The 25111-nt window shown below is 42.6% G+C and overlaps 1 protein-coding gene across 5 annotated transcripts in view; it reads left to right on the forward strand.

The window, feature by feature from the left end:
• DYRK1A (dual specificity tyrosine phosphorylation regulated kinase 1A) overlaps positions 1-25111 on the forward strand; it is a 134643-nt gene that overhangs the window by 100937 nt on the left and 8595 nt on the right. For 3 of the 5 annotated variants that reach the window (XM_036017429.1, XM_028505226.2, XM_036017431.1), the window contains 6 exons: positions 3155-3274; positions 5239-5427; positions 8596-8743; positions 12887-13173; positions 15713-15859; positions 18152-18292. In XM_036017429.1, the coding sequence (XP_035873322.1) occupies positions 3155-3274; positions 5239-5427; positions 8596-8743; positions 12887-13173; positions 15713-15859; positions 18152-18292 (1032 nt within the window). The remainder of the gene's footprint in view (positions 1-3154; positions 3275-5238; positions 5428-8595; positions 8744-12886; positions 13174-15712; positions 15860-18151; positions 18293-25111) is intronic. The other 2 variants (XM_028505227.2, XM_036017430.1) reach the window with 1 other exon arrangement.

Genomic DNA, 25111 nt, shown 5'->3' on the forward strand with positions numbered 1-25111 from the left:
CCTACTCTGTACAAGGCCCTTTTTGAACAGTGAAATAACAGTCTAGTTCAAGGACTAATTTTTTTGTGAACAGAATGCATCTGGTGTGTATATACAGATGCCCCTGAAATAGTAACTTCTGTTGCCAGAGGCATCCAAGAAAAGTAAGGTATTTAGACTTGGCTGTTCGGCCTGGCCTCGCAGGCCTGTGCGGCCAGTTGTGGGCCTGGCCCACGGTGCTTTCGGGCGTGCCAGCCCGTAGCGTGCGCTCCTGTTGGAGGCAGAGGAACATCGTTACTCGGTCACGATTACACCCACACCCAGTTTTATATTACATACTATACATTTAAGGATTATTTTTTAAATTGTGTGATGTTGGTGTTTGAGTGAGCATGATTAGTCCCGGAAAAATGTAGTCAGCCGTTCTTTTTTCAGATGTTTGAAACGCCCATGGAATTGTAAATGGGCAAGTTGAAAACCTAAACACATTCACAGTTTTGTATATGGCTGATTTTAATAAGTGCATGTGCTTATTTTGTTGGTATTATTGTATATGACTCAATTATTTTGCCCAGCAAATAGGTTAAAAATGATTCAACCAGGAGGATAGATCAGAAGCATAAAATTGATAGGGAGCTCCTGGCCTAGCTTTCTGGTTCAAGTACGGGATTAGGCGTGAGATGGCCTTACTTCTTGTCATCTCACCTGTATCCTTCACTGGCTCTAGACTTCGTCAAGTAACTCCGTACCAGAGATTCAGGTTTCTCATTTGTAAAATGGTGACAGGAACATTCCTTATGCTCCTGAGATTGTTGAGAGGATTATGTGAGGGACATGTAGAAATAAATATTCATGCTCAAAGTGTGGTATGTAGCAAATGCTTGCTACCACAGTTGTTATTTTATAATTGGCTACGTAAGTAACACATTTGTTTCTAACAGTAGTTCTGCCTTCTACCAACTTTCATGACATTTGTAACGAAGTGTTTCCCCGGCTCAGATTTTGGGCAGCCTCACAGGGAGGCCGCGCTCCAGTAGTCCGGGCAGGGGCTCGCTGGGCGGGGTGCCTGCGTGACGACAGTGCCGGGTCCCCCAAAGAAAAAGGAAATATGTTGAGGGAAATCTCTTAATACTTTAAATGCTTATGGCATTCATTCATATAAAATAATTGGCATGTTTATTACTGATCCTGTCTATTCATTAAATTAAGTCTTCAAGGAATAGTGTAAGAATAAAATATTCTGTGAATATAGCTGTACACCTTCTATTTATATTTAGAAAAATAAAACTATTAGAAAAGTTAATCAGATTTTCTTATTCTTACTATCTTTTCAGAAAAATAGTTGTAATCACTGGAGGTTTTTTCTTCTTAAACCTTATTCGGAACTTTAAGACAGAGGGGGTCATGAGAAGAGCTCATTATTAACAGTAATTCTGTGAATGTGCCACCTGGATAATTTTTTAGAGTTTGAGTACAGGTGCGCAGGAAACCAGTGTTAACACTGGTTAAAGAGAATGTGTACCTAGGTAACTGCTGTGATAACTCTATCTTTTCATGCCACAAGGGTGGTGAATTTTTCCCCCTGCTTTGGTGATGTTCACTGTCACCTTAGAACCCTCTTTTCTCCCTCCCTCCCCCCCTTCCTCCCTTCTTCCCTTCTTTCCTTCCTTTTCTTCCCTTTCTTCCTTCCCTTCCTTCCCTTCATTCCTTTTCCCTCCTCCCTTCCTTCCCATTCTTCCCTCCTTTCTTTCTCTCTTTCTCTTCTCCTTCCCTCCTTTCCTTAACTTGGTTAATTATCCCAAGACTCCAGGCATTTCTGTGAAGACTTGCTCAGTATGATGTGGTTTCTGTTTCTCTGTCTCTCAAATTGACCCGCGTGTCCTTTGAGAGGGCCTGCATCGGCGGCTTTGGGCTCAGCAGGTTATACTGGTGTAAGTGTCTGTAAGAGCTAGAGGGGAACCCCAGGATGGCCACCAGTGGTAACTGTAGGTACCTTGATCTAAGTACTTGGTTTTGAGGACGTGTTGATTGCAAAAGCCCCGTTGGGACCCCCTTCCGTCCTGCCCCACAGTGGACGAGTAGGAAACAAGCAGCAGGGCTGGTGACGAGCTGGCTGTAGTGCTCCCGGGCGTCGGTCCAGGGGAAGGGCAGGCTCCTGCCCTGCTCTCCCCGCCCCTCTAGCAGGAAACACCCAGTTGAACCCTGACTGCCTGTTAGGTGAGGAACAAGATGTGGTTTAGGATTGGCGCGGGGTGGGGTGGGGGAGGCATGGCAGGGGAGTGGAGGAAATGGAGTGTGGGTAAAAGGAGTGTTTTAAAAGAAAGTTTCATTAGCTTTAAGGTGTCCTGTGGAACTTGTTTGTGGCGCGTTCCTAGTGTAATCATAAGTAGGGATATTGATTGGTATTAATGGGTCTATTTGTTCATTCAAATATTTATTAAACACCTACTGTGTGCCAGCCATTGTTTGAAGCAAAGGGAATACAACATTGAACAAAAGAATTCTTGCCCTTACAGAGTTTTCCTTTGAGTAGAAAGAGGAGGAGAAAAGCCTCAAACCAGTGAGTGTGTGAGTGTGTGAGCGTGTAGTCTGTCCGCCGGCCCTGAGCAGCAGAGCACGGGGAGGGGCTGCGGAGGGCCTGTTGACTCAGTGTGGGCAAGAAGTGAGAGCAGAGGGCAGAGCTCGGGGTGTTGGGGAGCTGTACTTCCGCAGCACCTGCCTCCATTCCTGCTCCACAGCCAGCTTGCCTTGCGGTGCCACCTGGGTCCTGAAACCCTGCTTGAGGAAACTAACATTGGGCGTGCCTTTGAGTGTCATGAACCAGGCCAGGCCTTAGGAATAGTTCGGGAGGAATTTCTTGTTGGGCTAATTGTATGATGGAGAAGCCCTCTTGGGCAGCATCGTGAGAGTCTCCTGGACCAGGGGCGTGTCTGCAATCCCACTTTTTCATTTGGGAAACTGGATTGAAGCCTTGGGCAGCTGGGTTTATTATCTGCTAATTTCATCGATTCATTTGCCATTGTCTTTAGTGGAACTGGTTGGAAGAGGTAACAGAGAACGTATAATCCTCTAATGTAGATGCCTTTTTAAAAAATAACGTGTACATGGGTTACAGAGGAGGGACTTCATACCAGTACAGCATAGTTAAAGTGCTAGTCTTTTCTGTCTATTTAAGGTGATGCCTGATATTGTCATGTTACAGAGGCGGATGCCCCAAACCTTCCGTGACCCCGCAACTGCTCCGCTGAGGAAACTCTCTGTGGACTTGATCAAAACATATAAGCATATTAATGAGGTAAGACTGTTGATTTGTTACAGCAGCATGTCTCTTGCAGTATAGGGGAAAAGTTATTTTGTGACCTGTTAGTCATGTTAAACTTTCTGTTTCACCCCAGTGGTTAACCGTGCTGATGACGATTGTGGAGACTGGTGAGTGAGTGACCCGTAGACAGTGTAGTCACGTGAAGGAAGGGAGGTTCGCGAACAAGGACTGCAGAGCTGTGACTCCACCTGTAGACAACTCCCCCTCTTCAGAGCTGTCTTTGATATATGCTGAGTTACCATTTACAGAGTAACTTTTCTAAAATAAGAAAGAGGAAAAGTGAGGGCGCAGTGACACTATATAAGTTTGTTTATGTTAGAATTTTGCTTAAGATTTTATGTATCTGTTTCTACTTTTGCCATAGATGCGAGGGAACTCTGAGATACATTCAATAACCAGTTAATAGGCATTTAGCCTAGCTTATTTGATCTACTATATTTTGTGGTTTTAAATTGTCTTTTTAAAGTTTACGTGTGTTCTTTTATCTGTATCTTTTCGGCGTAAGATACCTGAAAGCCCTGTGGGGTAGGAGTGGGTCAGGGAAAAAACATAGACAGCACTTTGAATTACGCATCACTCATCTTCTAACTTGACTCTCTGCCACTAAAAATTACTTTTTAGTGTCTTAGCCCTTTGGCTGATTGCCGTTTGCTTCTAGCCTCAACTCTAGCTCCGTAACTTGAATTATTCAGTGAGCTTTTCTGGAGAAGAGTGGGCACGCTCGTGCTTTTCTTCCTCTTCCAGTGCGAGCCCTGCATCTTTCACACTGAAGGCTTGTCCTCCACTGGCTTTTAGGGCCATTTAACAAAAAGGATGTTCTCGCTTATGTATGTATGACTTTTACGGCAGTGTGATGCTGTTTAATGCCAATATGATTACATTGATGTGACAGGATAAAACTAGAATCAACTCCGTGAGCATTTCTGAGTTGAGCTTTATACGCGCTGAGTTGTAAAAGATGTGCCAAACTAGCTCTTGATTCTCTGAAAATCTCAGATGAATGAAGTTTACTAATGTCACTTTGTTAAGATCTGGTAAATATTAAAAGGTACTGTTAAGCTGTTGTTAATGGTAACTTTGTTGAAGCCTATTGTTAACTGTATTGCTACCTAGTAGAGTTTTTCTAATGTTATTCTGTGAAACCTAATTTATAATTTCCTCAAAGTTAGTTACCAATTACTTGAACTGTTGCCTCATTGACCTATTATTTTTATTGGTCTTAGAAACTGTTCTGTAAGAAAAACAGAAGGAAGATAGCCCAGTCTGTGATGCACCACCAGGGTCATGGCCCTGAGTGTTGCGGGGATGGAGTGGCTGCTTTTCCTTAATTGTTACATTATTACAGGCTTAAAAATCAAGCATGTCTGAGAATATATCATGTATATACATTTAAACTTATATTTATAAAATCTGTTTGCCTCATGACCAAATATAAAATTGAGATTGGTGGGAAAGGGTCATGAGGAAACTTAAACATAAGGAAGATGAAAGTATTCTTTATTTTGTCATTTGTTGATTACATAAGCATATGCATATTTTTTAAAATGTCTCATATTACACTCTTAAGACCCATGCCACCTCACTGTATATAGAGTATACCCTGGTTTCAAAAATAAATGTCAGTCGAATCCTGTTACTCTTCTGTCATGGGCTACTTTGGGTCAGTTTCTTAACATCTTCTGTTTATAAAATGTATAAGCAGCATAATTTTAAAGTGAATTTCAATGTCAATATTTTTCGTTGGTTATATATCAGTGTCATTCTGTAATTCAAATAAGCAACTACAGGAAATTTTTGATTTAATTTTTTGTATTTGTTATAAAGAACAAAAATTCATTAATTTCCTACCAATAGCAGATTTCTGTCTTGATGCACGCCCCCCTGATCTCCAGTGCTGTTCTGAACCACACAGTTGACGCTGCCCGTTCTCGTTTCAGGTTTACTATGCAAAAAAGAAGCGAAGACACCAGCAGGGCCAGGGAGACGACTCTAGTCATAAGAAGGAGCGGAAGGTTTACAATGATGGTTACGACGATGATAACTATGATTATATTGTAAAAAACGGAGAAAAGTGGATGGATCGTTACGAAATTGATTCCTTGATAGGCAAAGGTTCTTTTGGACAGGTAATTTGATGGAAAATGCTGGATTTCATAAATCAGAACTTTTTAGTGAATCATGTTACGTTCTTTCCTCAGTATATTTTTCAGTATTTGTAAATAGATCTAAATAGTGGGTATGTATTTGGATTATCATGGTTCTCTAAAGATAGTAAAACTGTATCAGCTGTGAACCCCCTATTGGACCTTTTTTCCCTTCGTTTACTTTCTATAGCTACTAACTACTTCAGGCTACTAAGTGATTGACTTTAACCACAAATACAATATTACCCCTATCGTGCGGGCTTTGTGTAGTCTGTGGATGCCTCTTCATTGTGAATGCTGGGGATACTCACCTTCCTGTGTGATGGGCCTTTTCAGAGAGGAAGGAACTGCCGTGTCCCGCTGGTACAGCAGGTGCCTTCTCACGTTTGGAAGCTTGGAAAGCCCGGGGCTGTGCCCTGAGATTTTCTCTCAACTCATCTTCTAACCCCCTCAGGCCTCTAAATGGACCGATGGCCCTCTGGGTTTTCTCTCCCAGTCCCCACAGGATCAGCACTGCTAAGAGGGGGTAATTCCGATGCTTTGAAAGGACCATTTCACCAGGGAAATGCTTCTACCAGGGAAACCCAGAAATTCGGAACTCCAGTGGACCTGTTTTTTTCTTTTCATTCCTAGCCTTTTCCTTGACCCACAACTCTCCCTCGCCTGCCTGCCCAGGCCCCATACAAAACACAAAAACCTAAGTACAGTAGTCTTGCATCAGTGGTGGCTGGACCGAGAGCTAGCTGGTCTTCCCCCTGGTACTGTTAAAAGGCCTTTTCTCTGGCTGTAGCTCCCCCAGCTCTCTGCACTTGTAAATATGTGCCACTGAGGCCGGAGCTGTTTTGTTGTACAATTTACTGTTGATCCAGAACCCTTTGTTTTGTAAAGATTGTGTTATCAATACTTTTGATGTTTTGATGAAGAAGATAGGAGTCTTCTTATGACTTGTCCTGAACGACCTTAAAATTTTTGTTATTGTTACCCTTTCCGTGATATCAAGGACTTTCACTGATGGCACATAATTCAGTAGAAACTTTTTTCTTGATTCATAACCCTTTTTCTTGTGAGTCTGGGGTTTCTCAGTGTGTGCAGTGCTTCTCTTTATGAAAATACTACTTTTTGTCAGAAGCAGCTGCTTTCTCTAGCAAAGCTTCTTAAGGAAAGGTGTTTCTGAAGCTCGGCTTTTAAGAAAGGCTGTGAACACTCTCAGTGTAGGGATCGCTGTCTCCACCTTTAAAATTACTCCAACGCTTAGGCAGTTGCTAGCAACAGGATGTTGTGACCTTTGTGATGTCCACCAAAAAAATTACAGCCGTGTAGCCTACTCTCTGGACTTTGTTTTCCCTGAATACTCGGTCTCTGAGCTCAGAACGATGTTTTCCTCCTCTTTCACTTTATTTTTTTATACTCTAGTTCCCATGAACCTGTGAAAATATAGGCCTCTTGGACATCAAACTTCCTTTCACCAGGCCAGATGGATGCCCCTCTCCGACACTGTGGTGTCCTCAGGTTCAGGACCCGCCACTCACCAGAGAACGTCTTCCATAGCAGTTTGGTCAGGCTTTCTCTGAATTCTCTGCCAGGTCCTTGTTGAATAAGGGACTCCTTCTTTTCTTTAGCCAGTGGTTACCCTTCTTGCCCATGTGCATTTCCCCGAGGAGCTTAACTGGCTGGGCTCCAACCAGTTAGATCAGACTCTCTGCAACCGGATATGGGAGGGGTATCGGTGTCTTTGAAAACTGCCTGTTAAATGTGTGAGTCAGGGTCAGAAAATACTGCTTTGGCATTTAGCTGGTTAACTGCTTGCTAATTGAGTAAACAGTTGGGCCCCCTCTGTGGCCTTTGTCCTGGAGACCGTTGGTCCCGGGCACTGAACTGCAGCTCTGGTGCAGCCAGTGTGTGGTCAGTGAGAAGCACCAGGTCACTCATTTCCGTGGGTAGCCTCCGGTTTAAAAGACAGTAGACAGTAATTTTTAGAATTGGGTGAGGCTAGAAATACTGCGGCTTTCATTCCAAGTTTTGATTTCAGCTGAGTTGTTCCTACTTTGTCATTGACAGTGTACTTAACCTTGAACAATGCATTCAAGGAGCATACATTCCTTTTTGTCCTGTAATCCAGTGTTAGCCCGCAAGTTGGAATCACTTGGAATTCCACCTGCGTCTCCGGACTTTCTGAACATGCTAAACAATGTATCTAGAACTGTTAACTATTCATATTATGTACAATATTACAAATATTACTCATTTAATTGGTTGTGGTGGTTATTTGTGATTGGTAGAGATAGTTTCATCCATATTTCTTAATTTTTATGTAAATCTTTTTGTTAGTATTAAACTCATTTTAAACGAGTAAATTTAAAATGAGAGGTGTTTATGGTGATTTGGTCATGAACGCCTCTTTCCTTAGTATTGACTCTCATTTTAAAACAATCAGAATTTTCTAATTGTGGCATTTAATGTGTACAGGGGTGGGCAAAAGTAGGTTTACAGTTATGAGTACAAGAAACAGTTCATTCTTGTATTATTGTTTATTCATTGTTGTAATTAGTATTATTTATTATATATTTCCATATGAGCATCTGCAGACCTACTTTTGCCCTCCCCTGTATTGTGGAACTTTACTGGTAGCTCGTATTTGACTTTTTCAGTGTGAATTAATTTTTATTTTCCGTACCTAGTTTTTATCTGTGAAAATCTAATTTAAAGTTAGAAAGTTATTTTTCAGGTGACTTAGAACTTCTAAAATATTTTACACTAATATTTGGGATTTGAACCATGTTTCTCTCTCATTAAAGGAAGAGTTGGAAGAATTGCCCTATAGTATTGTTTAGTAAGAAAGAAACTGGAGCACTTGTTAAATTCATAATTTTTTAAGCAGGGAAGTAATTTTGTTAAGAAAGCTGTCTACTTTGTGGATATTTATAAATACTATAAGGATGCAAAAGAAATCCAGTTGACAGATTGACTTAGAGTGATTGTGGAGTAGTGGTTAATGGGTTATACCGAGTGGGCACGAAGAAGGGTCTCTTCTGAGCCAGAGAGCGAGAAAAGAGGGGTTAGGGGGATGTACAGTTAAGGTGAATGGTCAGCTGCTGAGAAAGTGTTGCCATTAATGAAATAGAGACTTAATTCCTCTTTCTTCTCTTTCAGGTTGTAAAGGCCTATGACCGTGTGGAGCAAGAATGGGTTGCCATTAAAATCATAAAGAACAAGAAGGCTTTTCTGAATCAAGCCCAGATAGAAGTGCGACTTCTGGAGCTCATGAACAAACATGACACTGAGATGAAATACTACATAGGTGAGCGAGTGGGCGAGGAGAGCGGCGGGCCCTGGCCCGGAGCGGGAACTTGAGCTGATGGTCATTTTTGTGTGGAAATGGGTTCGCTGTGTCTTAGAGTGATTGACTCAAAACCCAGCTGTTTGTTTCTGTCCGAGGGCGTGGGTTCGTCTGGGTCACCTGATCTGTCAGTAACAGTCTGAGAGTTGGGGAAGGTGCATTCCAAGTGGCTGCTATTGAGAAACAAGCGAGAGTACTGTCTTACGGGGTCGGTGGCGGCTTACAAGTCGCATTTATTTGCTTTAATCGCTCACAGTTTAGAGAGTCTTCTTCCTGGTGACTTGAACCTTTCTATTATAGATCAGAGGTGAGAATTAAGCTAATAATGTTCTCAGTGGTTGTAGAACCATTCTGAGTCAAGACCCTCCTCAGGCTGTTAGTTTGGCAGCATTAGAAAAGAGATAATAGCCACCGTTTATTGAACTTCTGCCATATTCTTTGTGTTTTTCTTCCGCCATCTGTAATACTCATAGCGGTCCTGTAAGGAAGATGGTAGTACAGGTGGTCGTGTATTGGTCTGGCCAAAAGTCTGTTCAAAGTTTTTTCCATACGATAGCTCTGGTAGTGCTTAGTTGTCTTCAGCTTCATTCAAGACAGTTTTGTCAGATTGTATTGTGACAGCTGTCATATCAGTGTGCATTAAAAAAAAAACAAAAGTGGTGAATTTTTGTGTAGCACTTTTAGCAATGAAGATGGAAAAAAGTGCGCAGCATTTTCAGCATCTTCAGTTTCATTATTTCAAGAAAGGTAAAAACACAACTGGAACGCAAAAAGAAAGAAGACTTGTGCACTGTATGGAGAAGGGGCTGTGACTGATCAAACATGTCAGAGTGATCCGCGAAGTTTCTTGGTACTATTGACATTTTGGCCAAGTAATTCTTTGCTGTTGGGCTGCTTATGCATTGGAAGATGTTCGGCAGCACCCCTGGCCCCTGCCCACTAGAGGCCAAAAGCAGGAGGTAGCTGACATACTTAAAATGTTCAAATCAATAAAGTGTTGATGAAAAGGAAAAGTGTGTCTTTTATTTTATGGAAGAAAACACTAAATGGACTTCCCGGCCACCCGCTGTGAAGAGCCACAGTGCTCAGGCCTCAGGAGCCTGGAGACCGGATGTGGACCCGCCTCTGCCCAACTCCAGAGGCTGTTGGTTTCCTTCGCGCATGGTCGTTCTCCTGAAGAGAGAGAGACAGGAAAATGAGGAAAATTGTGAAATCTGGGGCCAGTTGGTATATGGGCAAAACATCTAATTAATTAGACGTTCTTTAACACTATTCTTAATTAAATCTAAGATGCCAGTGGTTGTCAGACACCAATATTTTATGTGCCACTAAGAAATAAATTGCTGCCAAGCATAAATAAGCCATCAATTTAATGATAGTGACCTTAGAATTAATTAATTATAGAAGTTTCTATAGGCATGTACATACTTAGCAACTTACATTCAGAAATTCTGGCTGTACCTGACAAACATGAGGTTAAATTTTATTTAACTCCTTTTTAAGAAAATAAGGGGCGACACTATGGTATTAATGGTTCTTTAGTTCCCCCCAAAGTAGTGGAAACAAAAAAATGTAGGGTCAGAGCTAATAAGGTTCAGATACTCAAATTCCCTTCATTCCCCACTGTACAGTCAAATGAGCTTATATTATTACTTTTTCTTCCTTAGTTTCTTCTCTTTAGATCTCTATTATAATCCATAGTAGTAACATTAGGATTAAAAACCTTTTTTCTTCACATTTACTGAACGTTTGCTGTTCACCGTGACTGTAACTTAGTATAAGGAGAGCCCATTTCCGTTCAAGAGGCTTAGAAGCACAGGAAGGCCATACTGAGGGTGCTCGACTTGAACAGTGGTCCCTGGACATGCCTTCCCTCTTCTCACTCTTTTGTGTTGATGGGTTGCAATCACATTTTAATTCTGCTTTATTGGAAGAAAATATGTCAGGCATATAGTAGGGGCTCAATAAATGTTAGTTCTTATGTAATAATGTCTATCATTTTTGTTCTTAGTAAACTGATGAATCATTATTAATTAGATAAGTCATCACAGATATTCTTTTGGATGAGGTTTTTTAAGTTCTTTTAGGAAGATGGTGAATGCAGTGTCTCAAGAAACTGAGGTTCTGTGTTTGAAAACAGTAAGAACTTCAGAGTTAGATGCAGCCATACCAGTAGAGTTGATACCTGAAATGCAAAGTGTCTGAAAGTCCTATTGCTCTTTTATGATGTAAATTATTTATATTTTGAAGTGATTGTTCAATATAGTTGACTTAGATCTGAGTGTTTTAGTGTTAAGTCTTTGAACTCTTAAAAAATCTTTACCATCTAGCACAGTTTCTTTTACGACAGTTCTTTATTGTTTTAATTGTATTTATTGATTTTAGAGCGCGAGAGACAGAAACATTGATTTGTTGTTCCATTTATTGCCACATTCAGTCTTGTATGTGCCCTGACCTGAGCTGGAGCCTGCAGCCTTGGGGTCGCAGGGTGGTGCTTCAGCCAGCCGAGCTACCCTGCCAAGACTGGCATAATTTCTCATCGGGATTATTTAGTTCCTTCTACAATCTAGTTCAAAGAAAGCTCAGTTTAGGTCTGAAACAGAGTCTCGCAACCATTTATTTTTTCTCCCCAAAGTTTAGATTAAAAGGCTAGACAGAGATACTACTTGGTTTGAGCGTCCTTGGACGATGTCTTTAGTGCGGAGCACGTTGTGGAGAGTGAGTCCCGAGTGAGGAGGTCGGGAGGAGCTGAGCGGGCTGATCTCCCATCAGAAGCATTCTTCTGCATTCCTCTTGTAGCTGCTGCTGGACCGCATTAAGGCTCTTTCGTGGACCATGTCTGTGGGGTGTCCCACTGTCACACAGAGCCATGTTTTTAGTTTTAAACCTATGAATTTCAGCGATGGAGAGCAGATGTTACACATTCTTATGTAACCTTTAAGGATTGTTTTTATTTGCAGAGTGTTGATTTGTACTGTAGATTTCCCATGGAGGCATGTAGTATTTGCGTTGTGTTTACTCTATTTTTAGATCATGTGTATCAGGAGTGATCTAAAAATAATATCACTACCAGGATAAATCCATGTATCCCCATCTTCAGGGACCAGACATTGAATACTGTCATAGTTACTTCAGGTAGATGTGTAGAGTAACCTGTCTTTATGATACTAAAAGACCAGAACAAAGGTAACCTTGACAAATGGTTGAGTTACAGGTGTTCAGTTTGTGTGTATGTAAGGATTTTTATAGTGAAGGGCAGCACTGGACCGAATGACCACGTTTGATGTGCGGTTAGTGTTAATACTAAAGGCACAGTCCTTGAAGCAGTCGAGCAAGTATTAAGCCTGTATAGAGAGAGAGTCAACAGTGATAGCAAGTAATGTGTTCTCTTTCCCTATTCATAAGCATACTTGTAATTTCTCCCTGCAGTTGAACTTTATTTTGAAGTGTTCCCAAACCTTCAGTGTCACACACGATGTCCCATATGCCGGTTTGATGATCTGATGCTTTGATTATGAACTTTGTACCTTCCAAAGCCTGATTTTCAAACATTTGCTATATTTGCCTAAAAGAGAAAAAATCCATATCTTTCTCTGACAGTTGTTACAGGGAATTGCTAGTGAAATCTAAGGCACGGCAAAGCAGGTTGTGTGTGCACGTCACAGCCTTCCCCGGGGAGGGCCGCGTTGTCACAGACCAGACCTAGGGTGGAGCCCAGGCCTGGGAGGTCCCGAGGCGGGGCTGTCAGCAGGTAAACGGTGCTCTGTCGCACACGTGAGGGTAAAGGTACGGAGGTGTTCTTAGGCCCGTTTGTCAGGTTGCTGCTCGGGTTTTTAGACCTAAGCTTTTAAAAACAAGGCATTTGGGTGGTACTTCTTACATTACATTTGTTATTAGCAGACGGTGCAGCTGTCTAATAAAGCAGATGAACAGTTTAGATATTCTTCACTGACTAAAGAAGGTGCAGGATGCGGATCTCCAAGTTCTAACACAATTTTCACTCTGCATTTGACATTGTAATGTTACAGAATGTTTGAGAGGTCACACATACCTTCATTTTATTGGTTCATGTTTAATTTTAAATGAAACTCTTTTCTCTTTCAGTGCATTTGAAACGCCACTTTATGTTTCGAAACCATCTCTGTTTAGTTTTTGAAATGCTGTCCTACAACCTCTATGACTTGCTGAGGAACACCAACTTCCGGGGCGTGTCTCTGAACCTGACGCGGAAGTTCGCGCAGCAGATGTGCACCGCGCTGCTCTTCCTCGCCACTCCAGAACTTAGCATCATTCACTGTGACCTGAAACCCGAGAACATCCTCCTCTGCAACCCCAAACGCAGTGCCATCAAGATCGTGGACTTCGGCAGTTCTTGTCAGCTGGGGCAGCGGGTGAGTGTGCTTCGGCAGTTGTGAATTGACTGGAATTAGGTAAAATCTTGTCGGGAGCCGCGTGAAGTGTTATTAGTGTGGATACAGTACGGAGGCAGTTACGGGATGCTGTCTTTAAAAGGCAGCACTTGACTTAACTTGTGTTGGTACCTGTTTTGTGGAAATGCCTTTTAAAATGTGAATAGTAATACTTTGAATTGGAAGGTATTGGTTTTCAAAGTGGATTTTTAAAAGTACTGTATGCTAAAAGACTGAGACAATAGGCAACGAGTGAATTAAATATTAGGTGACTTGTAGCTATATTTTTCAGATAGAGGTTTTAGTGTAAATTTGGGGAAATTCTAATCAAAGACAGACATTGAATCACTGCTGTAAAGTATTTCCCTAATGATAGATCAAGAGAAGTATTTTTCCTAAAAAACGTAATGGGTTAAAAAATATAGATGAGTTGGTATTCCACATAGGAATATAGCATAGAAATTGCACAGTTGATAGACATACTTGTTCTGATAAATATACAATATTTTTCTTATATAAATTCTGAAGCTTGTCCCAACTGGTTTTCTTGAGACTGCTAAAAATAGACATGGCTATAGCAAAACATAAATTTAGGTTTAGGTGATTTAGGAAAGGAAATTTTTTCTAATATTTATTTTTGTAGCATTATTTCTCTCATTTTTCTGAACAGTGTTTTGGGTATAAAATAGAAGTTACAGGTTGTTCTCTTCTTGGAAGATCTAGGATCACCACTTTGATAATATTTTACTGTTAAACAGCATTCCTTTTTGCTTGAAAGTATTGAGACTGCATTATTTTAAAAAAAGAAAAAAACATAAGTAACTTACATCTATTAGTATTTTATACTGCCTTTCCATTTTGTTTTTCCAAATTCGGGAGATTTCTTGTCCAGTCCGGTTCTGGGCTTCAAATACAGCAGGGCAGTTTAATCTGGGGAGTTTGTAGCCAGCTCACAGGATTGTCCGGCTTTTTGTTATTATTTTTTTAAATTTTCTGCCAATTATTTTACAACAGCAGTGCTATATAGATCATTGAAATAATTTTCAAAATTGAAGGTGTGGGGAGAAAAGTTGGCTGTTTCAGATGCCTCTGAAAGCCAGGAGGTGCTCATAGTTGTTTGTGCGGGGTGGCGTGTGTCTTGACCGGAAAAGACACACTCATCCTAGAGTTACTTGAATAGGTTTTACTTGGTAAAACATTTTCTCTATTTGAGCCAAGTTCTGTCCTAATATCCAGCACTCTCTCTCTCCCCAGCCAAACAGAGACAACCATCCCTGTAGCTCAGGGAGTGTCAACCACATGAATGGGTCAGAGTCACGTGGGAAGTCATTTCCAGATACACATGCACTGGCTGTACCCCAGGTCTCTTGGCTCAGTATCAGAAGGTGGCAGGGCAGGTGAATTTCAGAGAACATTCCTCAGGAGATTCTGGTCCACAGCCTTTTAAGTGACCCCGTCACCATGTTAAATAACCAAAGTGTGAAGGTGACAGGCTGACTTGCATTTAGATGGGAAATAAGATCCTCTCAGTAGTGGGGGTGGGGGGGTGTCTTTGGGACTCAGCAGTGCTGGTAGTTTACAAACACTGGGAAATGTAGCCCTTCTCCCTGGTGCCTTTGAATTAGACCCTCTTTCCTGAGAAGACTGTAAGGCGGGCTTTGCTTGCCCGTGGAGATGAGATTCCCCTCGGAGACTTGGCTGCAGATGGAGGTGGGAGCCACGTTACTGACTGCCTGGCCCGAGTGTTCCCTTAGAAGGTTTAGTTAGGAGGATTTTATTTCTTAGGTTTTTTTTTTTTTTTTAATAAATCTTTGCCAGTATTTCTAGATGTAAATTTACATGGGCCAAGAGAAGATGAATCGGTCTCTCAAGACATTTTCAGATGACTTCATTGAAAATTCAGAACCCATTTCAGCGTTTTCTTTTCCGAGAAGTCTCTGATGGAGGTGGGCGGGGGACAGCGCGGAGCCGGACTGACCCACCAGAAGCAGCTCCTGCCGCACCTTTACGCGGCGGCGGTGTTTCCGGGTGAACCCGGCTTCTGCGTCGCACTGGGCTCCGTGTTTGTGACGCTCACTGCCGAAATACATCCCGACCTGACTTAGCCTGAGGGAGGTTGGCTTTACAGATACAGTTGAGCTGTTAAGTTAATGTAAACCAAGTGCCAGCCATAGCAACAACATAATTAATAGGGAAATAAATTATTCTCAATGTTTTCTTATAATAAGGCATGCTTGTTTTAAGGTGTATCTTGGTTACTAGTTAGGACTAGACTAAATGAGAAGACTTTAGATTTATACATTTTGCATTTCACAGGCAGATTAACCACTCCTTGGACATTTTTAGTTCTTTAAACAATATTTGTAGTCTATCATTGAAATCAGTAAAAGGAACCCTCATTTATGAGGTAATCTATTATTATTATTATTTTGTTAACATTAGATTAGTGTTCTTAATCCAGTGTGGACTACAATAAACAAAACTTATTTTGGAATTAATACTAGTTTGAAATGTATTTCAGATATACCAGTATATTCAGAGTCGCTTTTACCGGTCTCCAGAGGTGCTACTGGGAATGCCTTACGACCTTGCTATCGACATGTGGTCCCTCGGGTGTATTTTGGTCGAAATGCACACTGGAGAACCTCTGTTCAGTGGCGCCAACGAGGTACGCGGGGGCTGCTCTGTCCTGTTTCTGTTGCCGCGGTCCGTGCCCCTGGCCCGTGACGGCGTGCGCTGAGAGCTGTGTGTGGGAAACAGTGTCTGTTTGCCAGCGTGATCGTTCAAACGGGGGTAGTTGTGAATTTACGTTACTCAGTTTTTCCACTTACCATGTAATGATGAGATGGGAAGTGAGATCTTTTAATCGGCTAATAAGGGAGAATAATGCAACCAATAAAATGGTAAGTAGTGGGGTGCAGATTTTACAGACTTCAAGCATAACACCAGGAGAAGACGGTGTGGGGGAGCGAGGGCGCCCCGGCGGCAGCGTCAGCGTGCTGTGCGTGTTGGGAGTGCGGTTTGGGGCGAAGGGCGTGCTCACCAGTTGGGCCAGTGGGTCATTTAGGGTGAGTCGGGGTTGCGGCATTTTACAGCTACAGACTGGGTATAATTCCTCTAGTCCCCAGGTCTTCTGCCTGTGTTCCTAGAAGGATTTGGATGTCAGGGGGCAGCACCCACAGGGCAAGGGAGAGGCCACACTCCCTCACAGTCAGACGAACTGAATTGGCTTTGGTTGGTTTTGACACTGTTACCCTGTGGGGGCAACAAAGGGTCAAGTGGGTCAAATACATGGAGGATAATTTGACTTTGGGTGCACGCAGTGCAGTATACAGATCATGTATCATAGAAGTGTACACTCAATTTGTATAATCTTACTAACCAATGCCACTCCAATAAATTTAATTTGAAAATAAAAGTAAAAATCTGGCTGTAGCTGGGCAGCTCAGTTGGCTTGAGTGTTGCCACATACATCAAAAGGTTGCAGGTTTGATTCCGGGGGGCTCGTGCCAGAGGCAGCCAGCTGTGACATTTCTGTCTGTCTCTGTCTTTGTCTCTCCCCTCCCCCCCCTTTCTAAAATCAGTGAATATATCCTTGGGTGAGGACTAGAAAAAATTAGAAAAATTAAAGTCTGCCTTCTTAAAAAAAAACTTCAGTTTTGTGCTTTCATCATTTTTAAAGAAAAGTTAACCATTGCAGATCTCGATCAGCCCATTCATTTATAAATGCTAAAAGAAAGACCAGTGAAATTGAGTGACTTCTCCTGGGCCCTGCAACTGTTAACAGGTGGAGCTGCTGCTTGGCAGTAACTGCTGCAGTGTGCTCATTTCTGTTTGCCTGGAAACAGTATCACTGTCAACCAGTGCCCTTCGTGGCATGAACGGCATTGGGATCACGTGAAGCTTCAGGGGCCTCCATCTCACTTACTGGAAACGCCGGAGCCCTCTGAGTAGATGGAACACTCCCTCCTTCCTCTGACTTCTGTCCTCTCGCGCCCACTTGCCTGCTCGTCTCTCCTCACTTTTTCTGACCCAGCGCACAACCTTGTCTGGTCCCTTGGAAACAGTAGGCGCGGCCCGCACCCGGGCCTTTGCGTTTGTTTTCCCTGTGCCTCAAGTGCTGCCCCCCAGATGGCACAGGGTTCCTTCCTGCACTGCCCTTCATCCTTCTCTCACCTCACCGTCTTGGTGACGCCCCCCATAACACCTTGTTGTGAGTGGTGGTGCCCTTTCTCGCTCCCCCTGCCCTTTGCATTCTCTCCAGAGTTCTTAGCTGTCATCTAACATAATGTGTTTATGTAGTTTCTTGGTGATTGCTTCTCCTGTGAACTTTCTGCTATGGCGTTTATTTTGTTTACTGCTGTATTCTGCTGAGCATGGTTTCTGGTATTCTGCTTGAATTCTACTATATTCTACAGCATGGTTTCTGGTGTATAGTAGATACTTGGTATTTGAATGAATCTGCACCTAAAAAATGGTTTATTATATCCACACCGTATTAAGCCCCTGGGATTTATTTTTGTTTTATTGGTTTTTATTTTAATTGTTCAAGTACAGTTTGTTTTCTTTTTGATGGTTATCTAAGACTTTCTAAAAACTTAAACTTTTAAAAACTCCCTCTAGTTTTTTTTTTTCTTTGTATCCGTGACCACCTGATATACCACAGATGTGTGTGTGTGTGTGTGTGTGTGTGTGTGTGTGTGTGTGTTTCACTGTCTGTGTTGTCTCTCTCCACCCACCCACCCCCACCCCTCCCCGCACAGCAGGCTCTCAGGAGGGCCGAGACTTGCTCTCTCCTGTTCATTGTGGCACACTCACCGCCTAGAGAGGGGTGCCCAGCACGTGGGAGACACCCATGCACTTACTTATCGTTGATGAAATGCACCCATGAGTTGATGACCTGAAGCCAAAGTTGATGAGAAATTACAGGCTTTTTTGTTTTGTCTTGTTCTTAATACAGGTAGATCAGATGAATAAAATAGTGGAAGTTCTGGGTATTCCACCTGCTCATATTCTTGACCAAGCACCAAAAGCAAGAAAGTTCTTTGAGAAGTTGCCAGATGGCACTTGGAACTTAAAGAAGACCAAAGATGGAAAACGGGTAAAACGGGGAAACTTTTTTTTAAGGCTTTGTAATTAGAATCACTTAGGTGTATATTTTCTTCACAAGCTTGGATATAGTTTGGTCTGAACTATCTGTAGGGACCGACCCGTGTTTGCTTAATGGTCAGAGTTCTCTCGAAGGCTTCATTGTAACAACTCTCTGTGTGCCTTTGGAGACAGCTGACCAGACCGCTGTGCCTTGCTGCAGCCGCAGAATCGGTAAGTTCCACCTTGGTTTCTCACAGCTTGGCTGTGCGGGGAGCCCGCAGGTAACAGCCCTGCAGCTGTGCACAGGAGAAGCCATACTGCAGTGAATGGCTTTTTTTTTTAGGTTCAGACAGAAGAAAAAGATTTTTGACTTAAGCAATATGTGACAAGAATATGAATGGACTAGATTGTTCTTTGATTTTATATTCCTAGCCTGATGACATGGATAACAAGGATGGCCCATCTCTGAAATCTCTAGAAGTGAGGCTTTAACACATTAGGGTTGTTTTAGTGATTTTCTTTCATATGACAACTTTTTTCAGATACCTAAACAATGTAAGTTTAATAAAGTGATGTCAGTGTTGCATCTTGATTTAACTTTTTGTGTTAGATATTGGAAAATAATCATGCATTTTGTAATCTAGCTTGTTTCAGTATGGAATGAACATAATTTATAAATGCAGGTGTGTATGATGTATATAACAGGCACCTTGTGACTGTGGTTTTGCATTTTTAACACCTAAGAGATTGCACTTTGCTCCCGTCTTTACTTTGCCCTGTGTGTTAGCGCCACCGCCACCACGTGCCGCTCATTTCCGGGGGGTCGTCGTCGTTCGCTTTGATCCACCCGCGGCAGCCAAGGACTCTTCACTTTTACTATTGAGTGATTTTATTTAGAATATTTGAGAATATAGGTGTAATCGCATGTTTCACGACTGATCTGTAACTTGCTGCATTCTCCCTTATGCTCCAAAGGTCCAGGCAGTGCAGTATCTGGCAGTTAGGTTAGGCCTACCTCCCTGTAAGGGCGGGATGGAAAATACCCAGCAGACATCCCGGGCCCTTTTGCCTTTGTTCACACGGCTTAGTCAGTTATGGCGCCACTTTCCCTCTGAACCGAAACGCAGCCTGGGACTCCTGCTTAGCTCCACCGGCACTCAAGGCGGCTCCTGCCGCTGGTGGGTTTGAATTAGCATGGAGGGTGTGAGACATCCTTGACGTTTCATCTCTCTGCAGTACAGGCTGCTGCTGCTGCTGCTTCCTCCATTTGGAAATGGTCTTTTTCTTACGCCGTTTTCGTTCTTTTTCTAAATAAAATGTTCATCCCGTTTCCCAGATCTCTACTTTATAAAACCATAGTTAAGTCACTATGGGTTATAACCTGTCATTTCTCCCAATTTGAGCTATAATCATTATTATTTTTAATTATTTCTGGGGGATGGGGGTCATTTCATAAGAGTACATAAATCTTGTTCTTTCCTAAAATTAAAAGTATCTTAACCTGTAATTAACTAGATTTTATGAGATTTGCTATAGCCACAATTAGCAACTGATTTAAGAAGCTTAATTTTTTAAAGTATAAAACAACTGTTTCTCTTTAGACAGAAATAAATTTTGTAAAATAAAGGAACCACACACACACACACACACACACACACACACAGAGCCAAGTTTTCACATCGTGAAGGACGCCCCGGGAGTTGTAACCATGGGCCTGACTAGATGCGCATGTGCTGCCGTTAGGCGTCTGTGCGGTCGGTTTTCTCAGTGGCGTTATTTTTACTTTCAATCTCTCATTTCATGACTTGAGTCCATTTTAACTTCCCAGGACTGAAATCCGTATCTACTATATATGTTTTTTCTTCCATGGGGAAGGAGGATGAAGAATTAAGACTATAAATGATGCTGTTTTGTTAAAGTATAATTTATACCCAACTTGACAGGTGTATTTACAGTGTTTTGTTTGTTGAGTTTTGATCTTTATTTACAGTGTATAAAACTATCGCAAGACATACAGGGGTGGGCCACAGTAGGTTTACAGTTGCATTGCGACATTCTTTGGAGTTCATGAAACTGTTGTGATAAGCACGGCCTGCATGTGCTTTTCCGTACGAACCACTGGGGACCTGCTTTGGCCCACCCTGCGTTTCCGCCACCTGATGCTGTCGCCCCACCCCCGCTTCGTGGTTTCTGCCGTCTTGGCTATGGTTAGTGTTGCCTGTGCGTAGAAACAAATTCACATAACTGGAACACTATGGTATTTATTATTTTTTTCTTTGACTTTGCAAACATTGTTTTTGGAGTTTTGTTCCTATTGTTGTGTGTCTCAGGAGTTACTTTACTTTATCACTTCACTGTATTTCACTGAATGAAAATACCATAACTTGTCTGCATTTATCTGTTGATGGATGTTTGGTTTGTTTCCAGTTTGGGGCATTACAAATAAGGCTACCGGGAACATTCTAGTGTGACTCTCTTGTATTTATATGTTTTCATTTCTGTGGAGTCACTACCTAAAAGTAGAATTATTACCAGGTTATAGGGTACATGTGTTTTTTTTACCTTTGTAAGAAAATACTAAACAGTACTCCAGAGAGTTTTATCATTTTACATCCCCCACAGTGAGTGAGGGTTCCAGTTTCATGATGTCCTCACTGTTTAATATGTTTGATCTTTTTTATTTTAGCCATTCTGGTGGGTATAAAGTGGTTTTTGTTTGCATTTCCCTATGGCTGATGATACTGACCACCTTTTCATGTGCTTACTAGCCATTAATGTGTCTCTCCTTTCATGGCAATCTCTCTGTTCTTTCGCCCTTTTGTCATTGGCTCGTTTAATTTTTGAGTTGTAGGAGTCCTTGACACACTGGACGTAAGTCCTTTGTCATATGTATGTCAGTGTTTTCTCCGGGCTGTAGCTTGCCTATTTTTTAGTGATTATCTTTTGATCAGCAGGAAATGTTAATGTTGATGGAATTAAGTTTGCCAACTTTTTTTATGAACAGTATTTTTTGTATTTTAAGAAATATTTGCCTTCCTTAAGTTTATGAAGATCCTCTCTGATATTTTTTAAGTTTTCTGATTTTAGCTTTTACGGTTAGAGTTCTGTGGTCCATCTTGAATTAATGTTTTAGAATGGAATGAGGAGTGGGAGTTGAAGTTTTTCCCCAGATGCTTGCCTGGTGTCAGCATCGTTTGTTGAGCACAGTCGCCTTTCCCTAGTGCTTCGCCGGGCATCACATGGTTGTCCCAGGCAAACCTGTCTTGTACGCGCTGGCCTGTGTTTGGATTCTGTTGTGTTCCGTTGGCCTGTCTGGCCCTTTACTACAGTGCTGGTTATAGCTTCGTGGTAAGTCTGAAATTCAAGGACAGTTGAGCCCTGAACAACACGGGTTAGGGGTGTTGACCCTGCCGTGCAGTCGAAAGTCTGCGAATGACTTCTGACTTTGCCAGAACTTGACTAATAGCTTACTGTTCACTGGAAGTCTTACTGTTAGCATGACAGTTATTACTTACTGTATTTTTATAATACTATAAACTAGAGAAAAGAAAATGTTACTAAGATTCTAAGGAAGAAAAAATACATTTATAGTACTGTACTGTAGTTATCAATATTGGAAGTTATCTATTTACAAGATGAATTGTCTGTTAGTACCTATAATCAATAGTTTTATATCTTATAAAATACTGTATACATTATACATTATTATTAACAGTAGACATAGAAAATGAAAGACAGATTCATACTTTACAGGCACAACGCATCATGCATTGATCATGAGGAAGCAGTGATACGATCGCTTCATGGTAGTCCAGCCCACACGCAAATGAATGAGTCGTCATAAAATGTTTGTTATGGAACACAGTATCACAGTCATATTTATAAAACTGTTGGAAACATGTTTTTTTAAAAAACATGGATCTGTGATGATAAGCTGATAATGTAGTTTCTCTAATTACAAGAGAGAAAGTGAGAGAGATGCAGAGAGGCATACCATAAAGGAGCGTAATTCTCTGAGGGAATAGTTGCACAACAGTAGGAAGATACTTCATGAGTGTTAGTTAATCTTACGTGAAATAGCACTCACCTGACGCCCCCGCAGGACAGGCTGTCCGCTTCCCTGCCGGCCTTGCACGCGACGCTCTCCGTGATGGATACTCGGTAGAGATGGCAGCGATGGCAGGGGCGTCCGCAGATCTTGCTGTGGGTTGACTCGATTTTCACGTGAAGGCATGCACACAGCAGATCAGTGTACTAACTGTGCGGCACGGCAGTTACTTACTGTTCTTCGAGCGGAAATAGGCTATGGTGAGGGTCTCCTTGCTGTGTACACTGCTCTTGCCGTCTCGGGAGGCAGAGATGGAGGAGACGGAGCAGGGGCAGGCACCCTGGGTGTGACTTTATGGAAACACGTTGGAATTTCTGGTTGACTTCTTTGTTTCTTTTCATTTTTCTGAAAGTTTTTCTATATCATGAAGGAGTTTCTGTCATAAAAGAAGTCAAAAGCACCCTGGCTGGTATAGCTCAGTGGATTGAGCGTGGGCTGCAAACCAATGGGTAGCCAGTTCGATTCCCAGTCAGGGCACATGCCTAGGTTGCACGCCAGGTCCCAGTGGGGGCGTGTGAGAGGCATCCACACATGATGTTTCCCTTCCTCTCTTTCTCCTTCCCTTCCCCTCTCTCTAAAAATAAATAAAAATTTTAAAAAAGTAGTCAAAAACAGTTTTGAATATTCAGAACTCTTCTATCACATTGTCTAATGTCAGTTTTTTCCCCTGGTACTGCCTCCTCTTCCTCACTGGTTCAAAGGCACTTGTCTCCATCGGGTCGTCCTCTGTTAATTCCTCCGGTGCGATCCGTTAACTCCTAACTTTTTCCAAGGTCTGGATCTTGAAACCCTTCCACCACCATCCCCCCACCTTTTTTGGGGGGGGGGGGGTCATATCCACGGTCTCTTTTATGCTTTCCTTGATTGGCTGTGTCGTAAACCCTGTGAAATCATACACGATACCTGCACATGAATTGATCGTTTTGGGCTTGGTGGTTTTCATGGCCTTTTCTAGAATAACAGTGGCATCTTCAGTGGTGCATTCCTTCCCTCCTCCCGAGGTGTTCTCTCTGTTGGGGACCTCTTCTGTGGCCTTGGTGATCCTGTCCATGGAGTGCCGTGTGTAATGGGCCTTGGAGGTCCATATGGCTTTTCTGGTGTAGAGTCTGAATTTAAGGTGTTGTGTTTGGGAGCAAGTAGACCGCTGTGACACTTCCATTGGTGAGCTCGTGGGTTCCGGGTGGCTGGGGGCATTGTCCAGTGTCACAGGAACTTGAGAAGGCAGTCCCTTGCTGTACAGGTGCTTCCTGACTTCAGGGACAGAGCATCATGGAACCAGTCCAGAGAGAGAAGGGGTTCCTCCTTGTTGGTCATGCCTTCCTGTACAGCCAGGAGCCTGGCAGCTGGTGCTCATCCTCCCTTCGAGGCCCGGGGGCGCGCTCTCTAGAGAGGGGCAGCGCATCGGAAACCCAGCTGCGTTGCCACAAACCAGAACCAGCCGAGCCCTGTGTCCTTACATTCGCTTCTCTTCCTCACTGATCCACGACCTTGGGGTGCCCTTTTTCCAGGACAGGGCACCTTTTCCTGCCTTTCACGTCTGCTCGGGTGGATATCCTTTCTTCTCCGTGATTGTCAGTCCTTCACAGAAACGGGAGCTTGGTCAGTTTCTTGGATCTGTTGGTTGGTCTCTTTTATCAGTTTTTAAAAATCCTCAGACATTATCATTTTAATCATTTGTTCTGCTTCAGCATCTTTCTCTCTAAGAACCCCCCCAAATATGTGTATGTTGTAGTGCTTAATGTTATCTCAGAAGTCTCTGGTTGGTTTATTTATGGGTTTGGGGGGTTTGTTTGTGGGGGGTTTTTGTTTTGGTTTGGCTTTGGTCTTAGTTTGGATTATTTCTTTGTTCTGTCGTCTAGTTCAGTGATTTTTTTTTCTTCTGCTGAGTCTAGTCATCTATTAAAACCATTAAATAGATTCTTCTTTTCTGATATTGCAATTTTTTGCTTTAGCATTTCCACACTACCATTTAGACTTTTTTTTTAAGGTTCTCTTTTTCTTTTGAAATCCACCATCTAGTCACACATGCTGTCAACCCTTTGAACTAAATTCTTTAACCTTTCTATCATACTTGTTTTAAAATGCCTGTCTGCCGTTTTCAACATCTGGGTCACCAGTTATGTGGCTCTTCCATTTTTTTCACTTCATTATGGACCCTGTTTTGTTGTTTCTTGTGTCTGTAATTTTTTTAAGGGATGCCAAACTTTCTTGTTGATAGAAGCAAATCTTACTTCTCTCCAAGAAGAGGCACGCCTCTCACTCTGTGGGGTCACTCGTGGGGGACTGACTCGGGCTTGTCTACAGTTGAGGGAAGTCAGAACTTTGCTTGCGTGCTTGACCTAGACTGTGTTCCAGACTACGTTCTGTCGTCGGGGTTTTGAGCACTCCTGGAGCGGTTCCTTAGCGCCATCTGTCTCCCAGCCGGCAGCCGCTCCTGCCCTGTGTGTGCTCCGGGGATCCGTGTTCCTCCCGCTGCTCCGACCCGAGACTGCAGTGCCCTGGAGCCCCTGTCTGGGCTCCTCTGCCTCCCCCGTCGCGGGCCTGCCCACAGGCAGCCGTCAGAAGTCAGTTCGGAGCCAGGCTGGACTCTCCTTACCCAGATCTGTCGCAGTTGCTCCCTCCCCTACCGTAAGAAGGAAAGGCTTCTTGAGGAAAAGCTTTTCATATTCTAGAATTTACTGAATTCTGGCTTCTTTCTTCCTCAGCCCCTCTGATGGATTT

The sequence above is a fragment of the Phyllostomus discolor genome, chromosome 2 (genome assembly GCF_004126475.2).
Source record: "Phyllostomus discolor isolate MPI-MPIP mPhyDis1 chromosome 2, mPhyDis1.pri.v3, whole genome shotgun sequence".
Lineage (NCBI taxonomy): Eukaryota > Metazoa > Chordata > Mammalia > Chiroptera > Phyllostomidae > Phyllostomus > Phyllostomus discolor.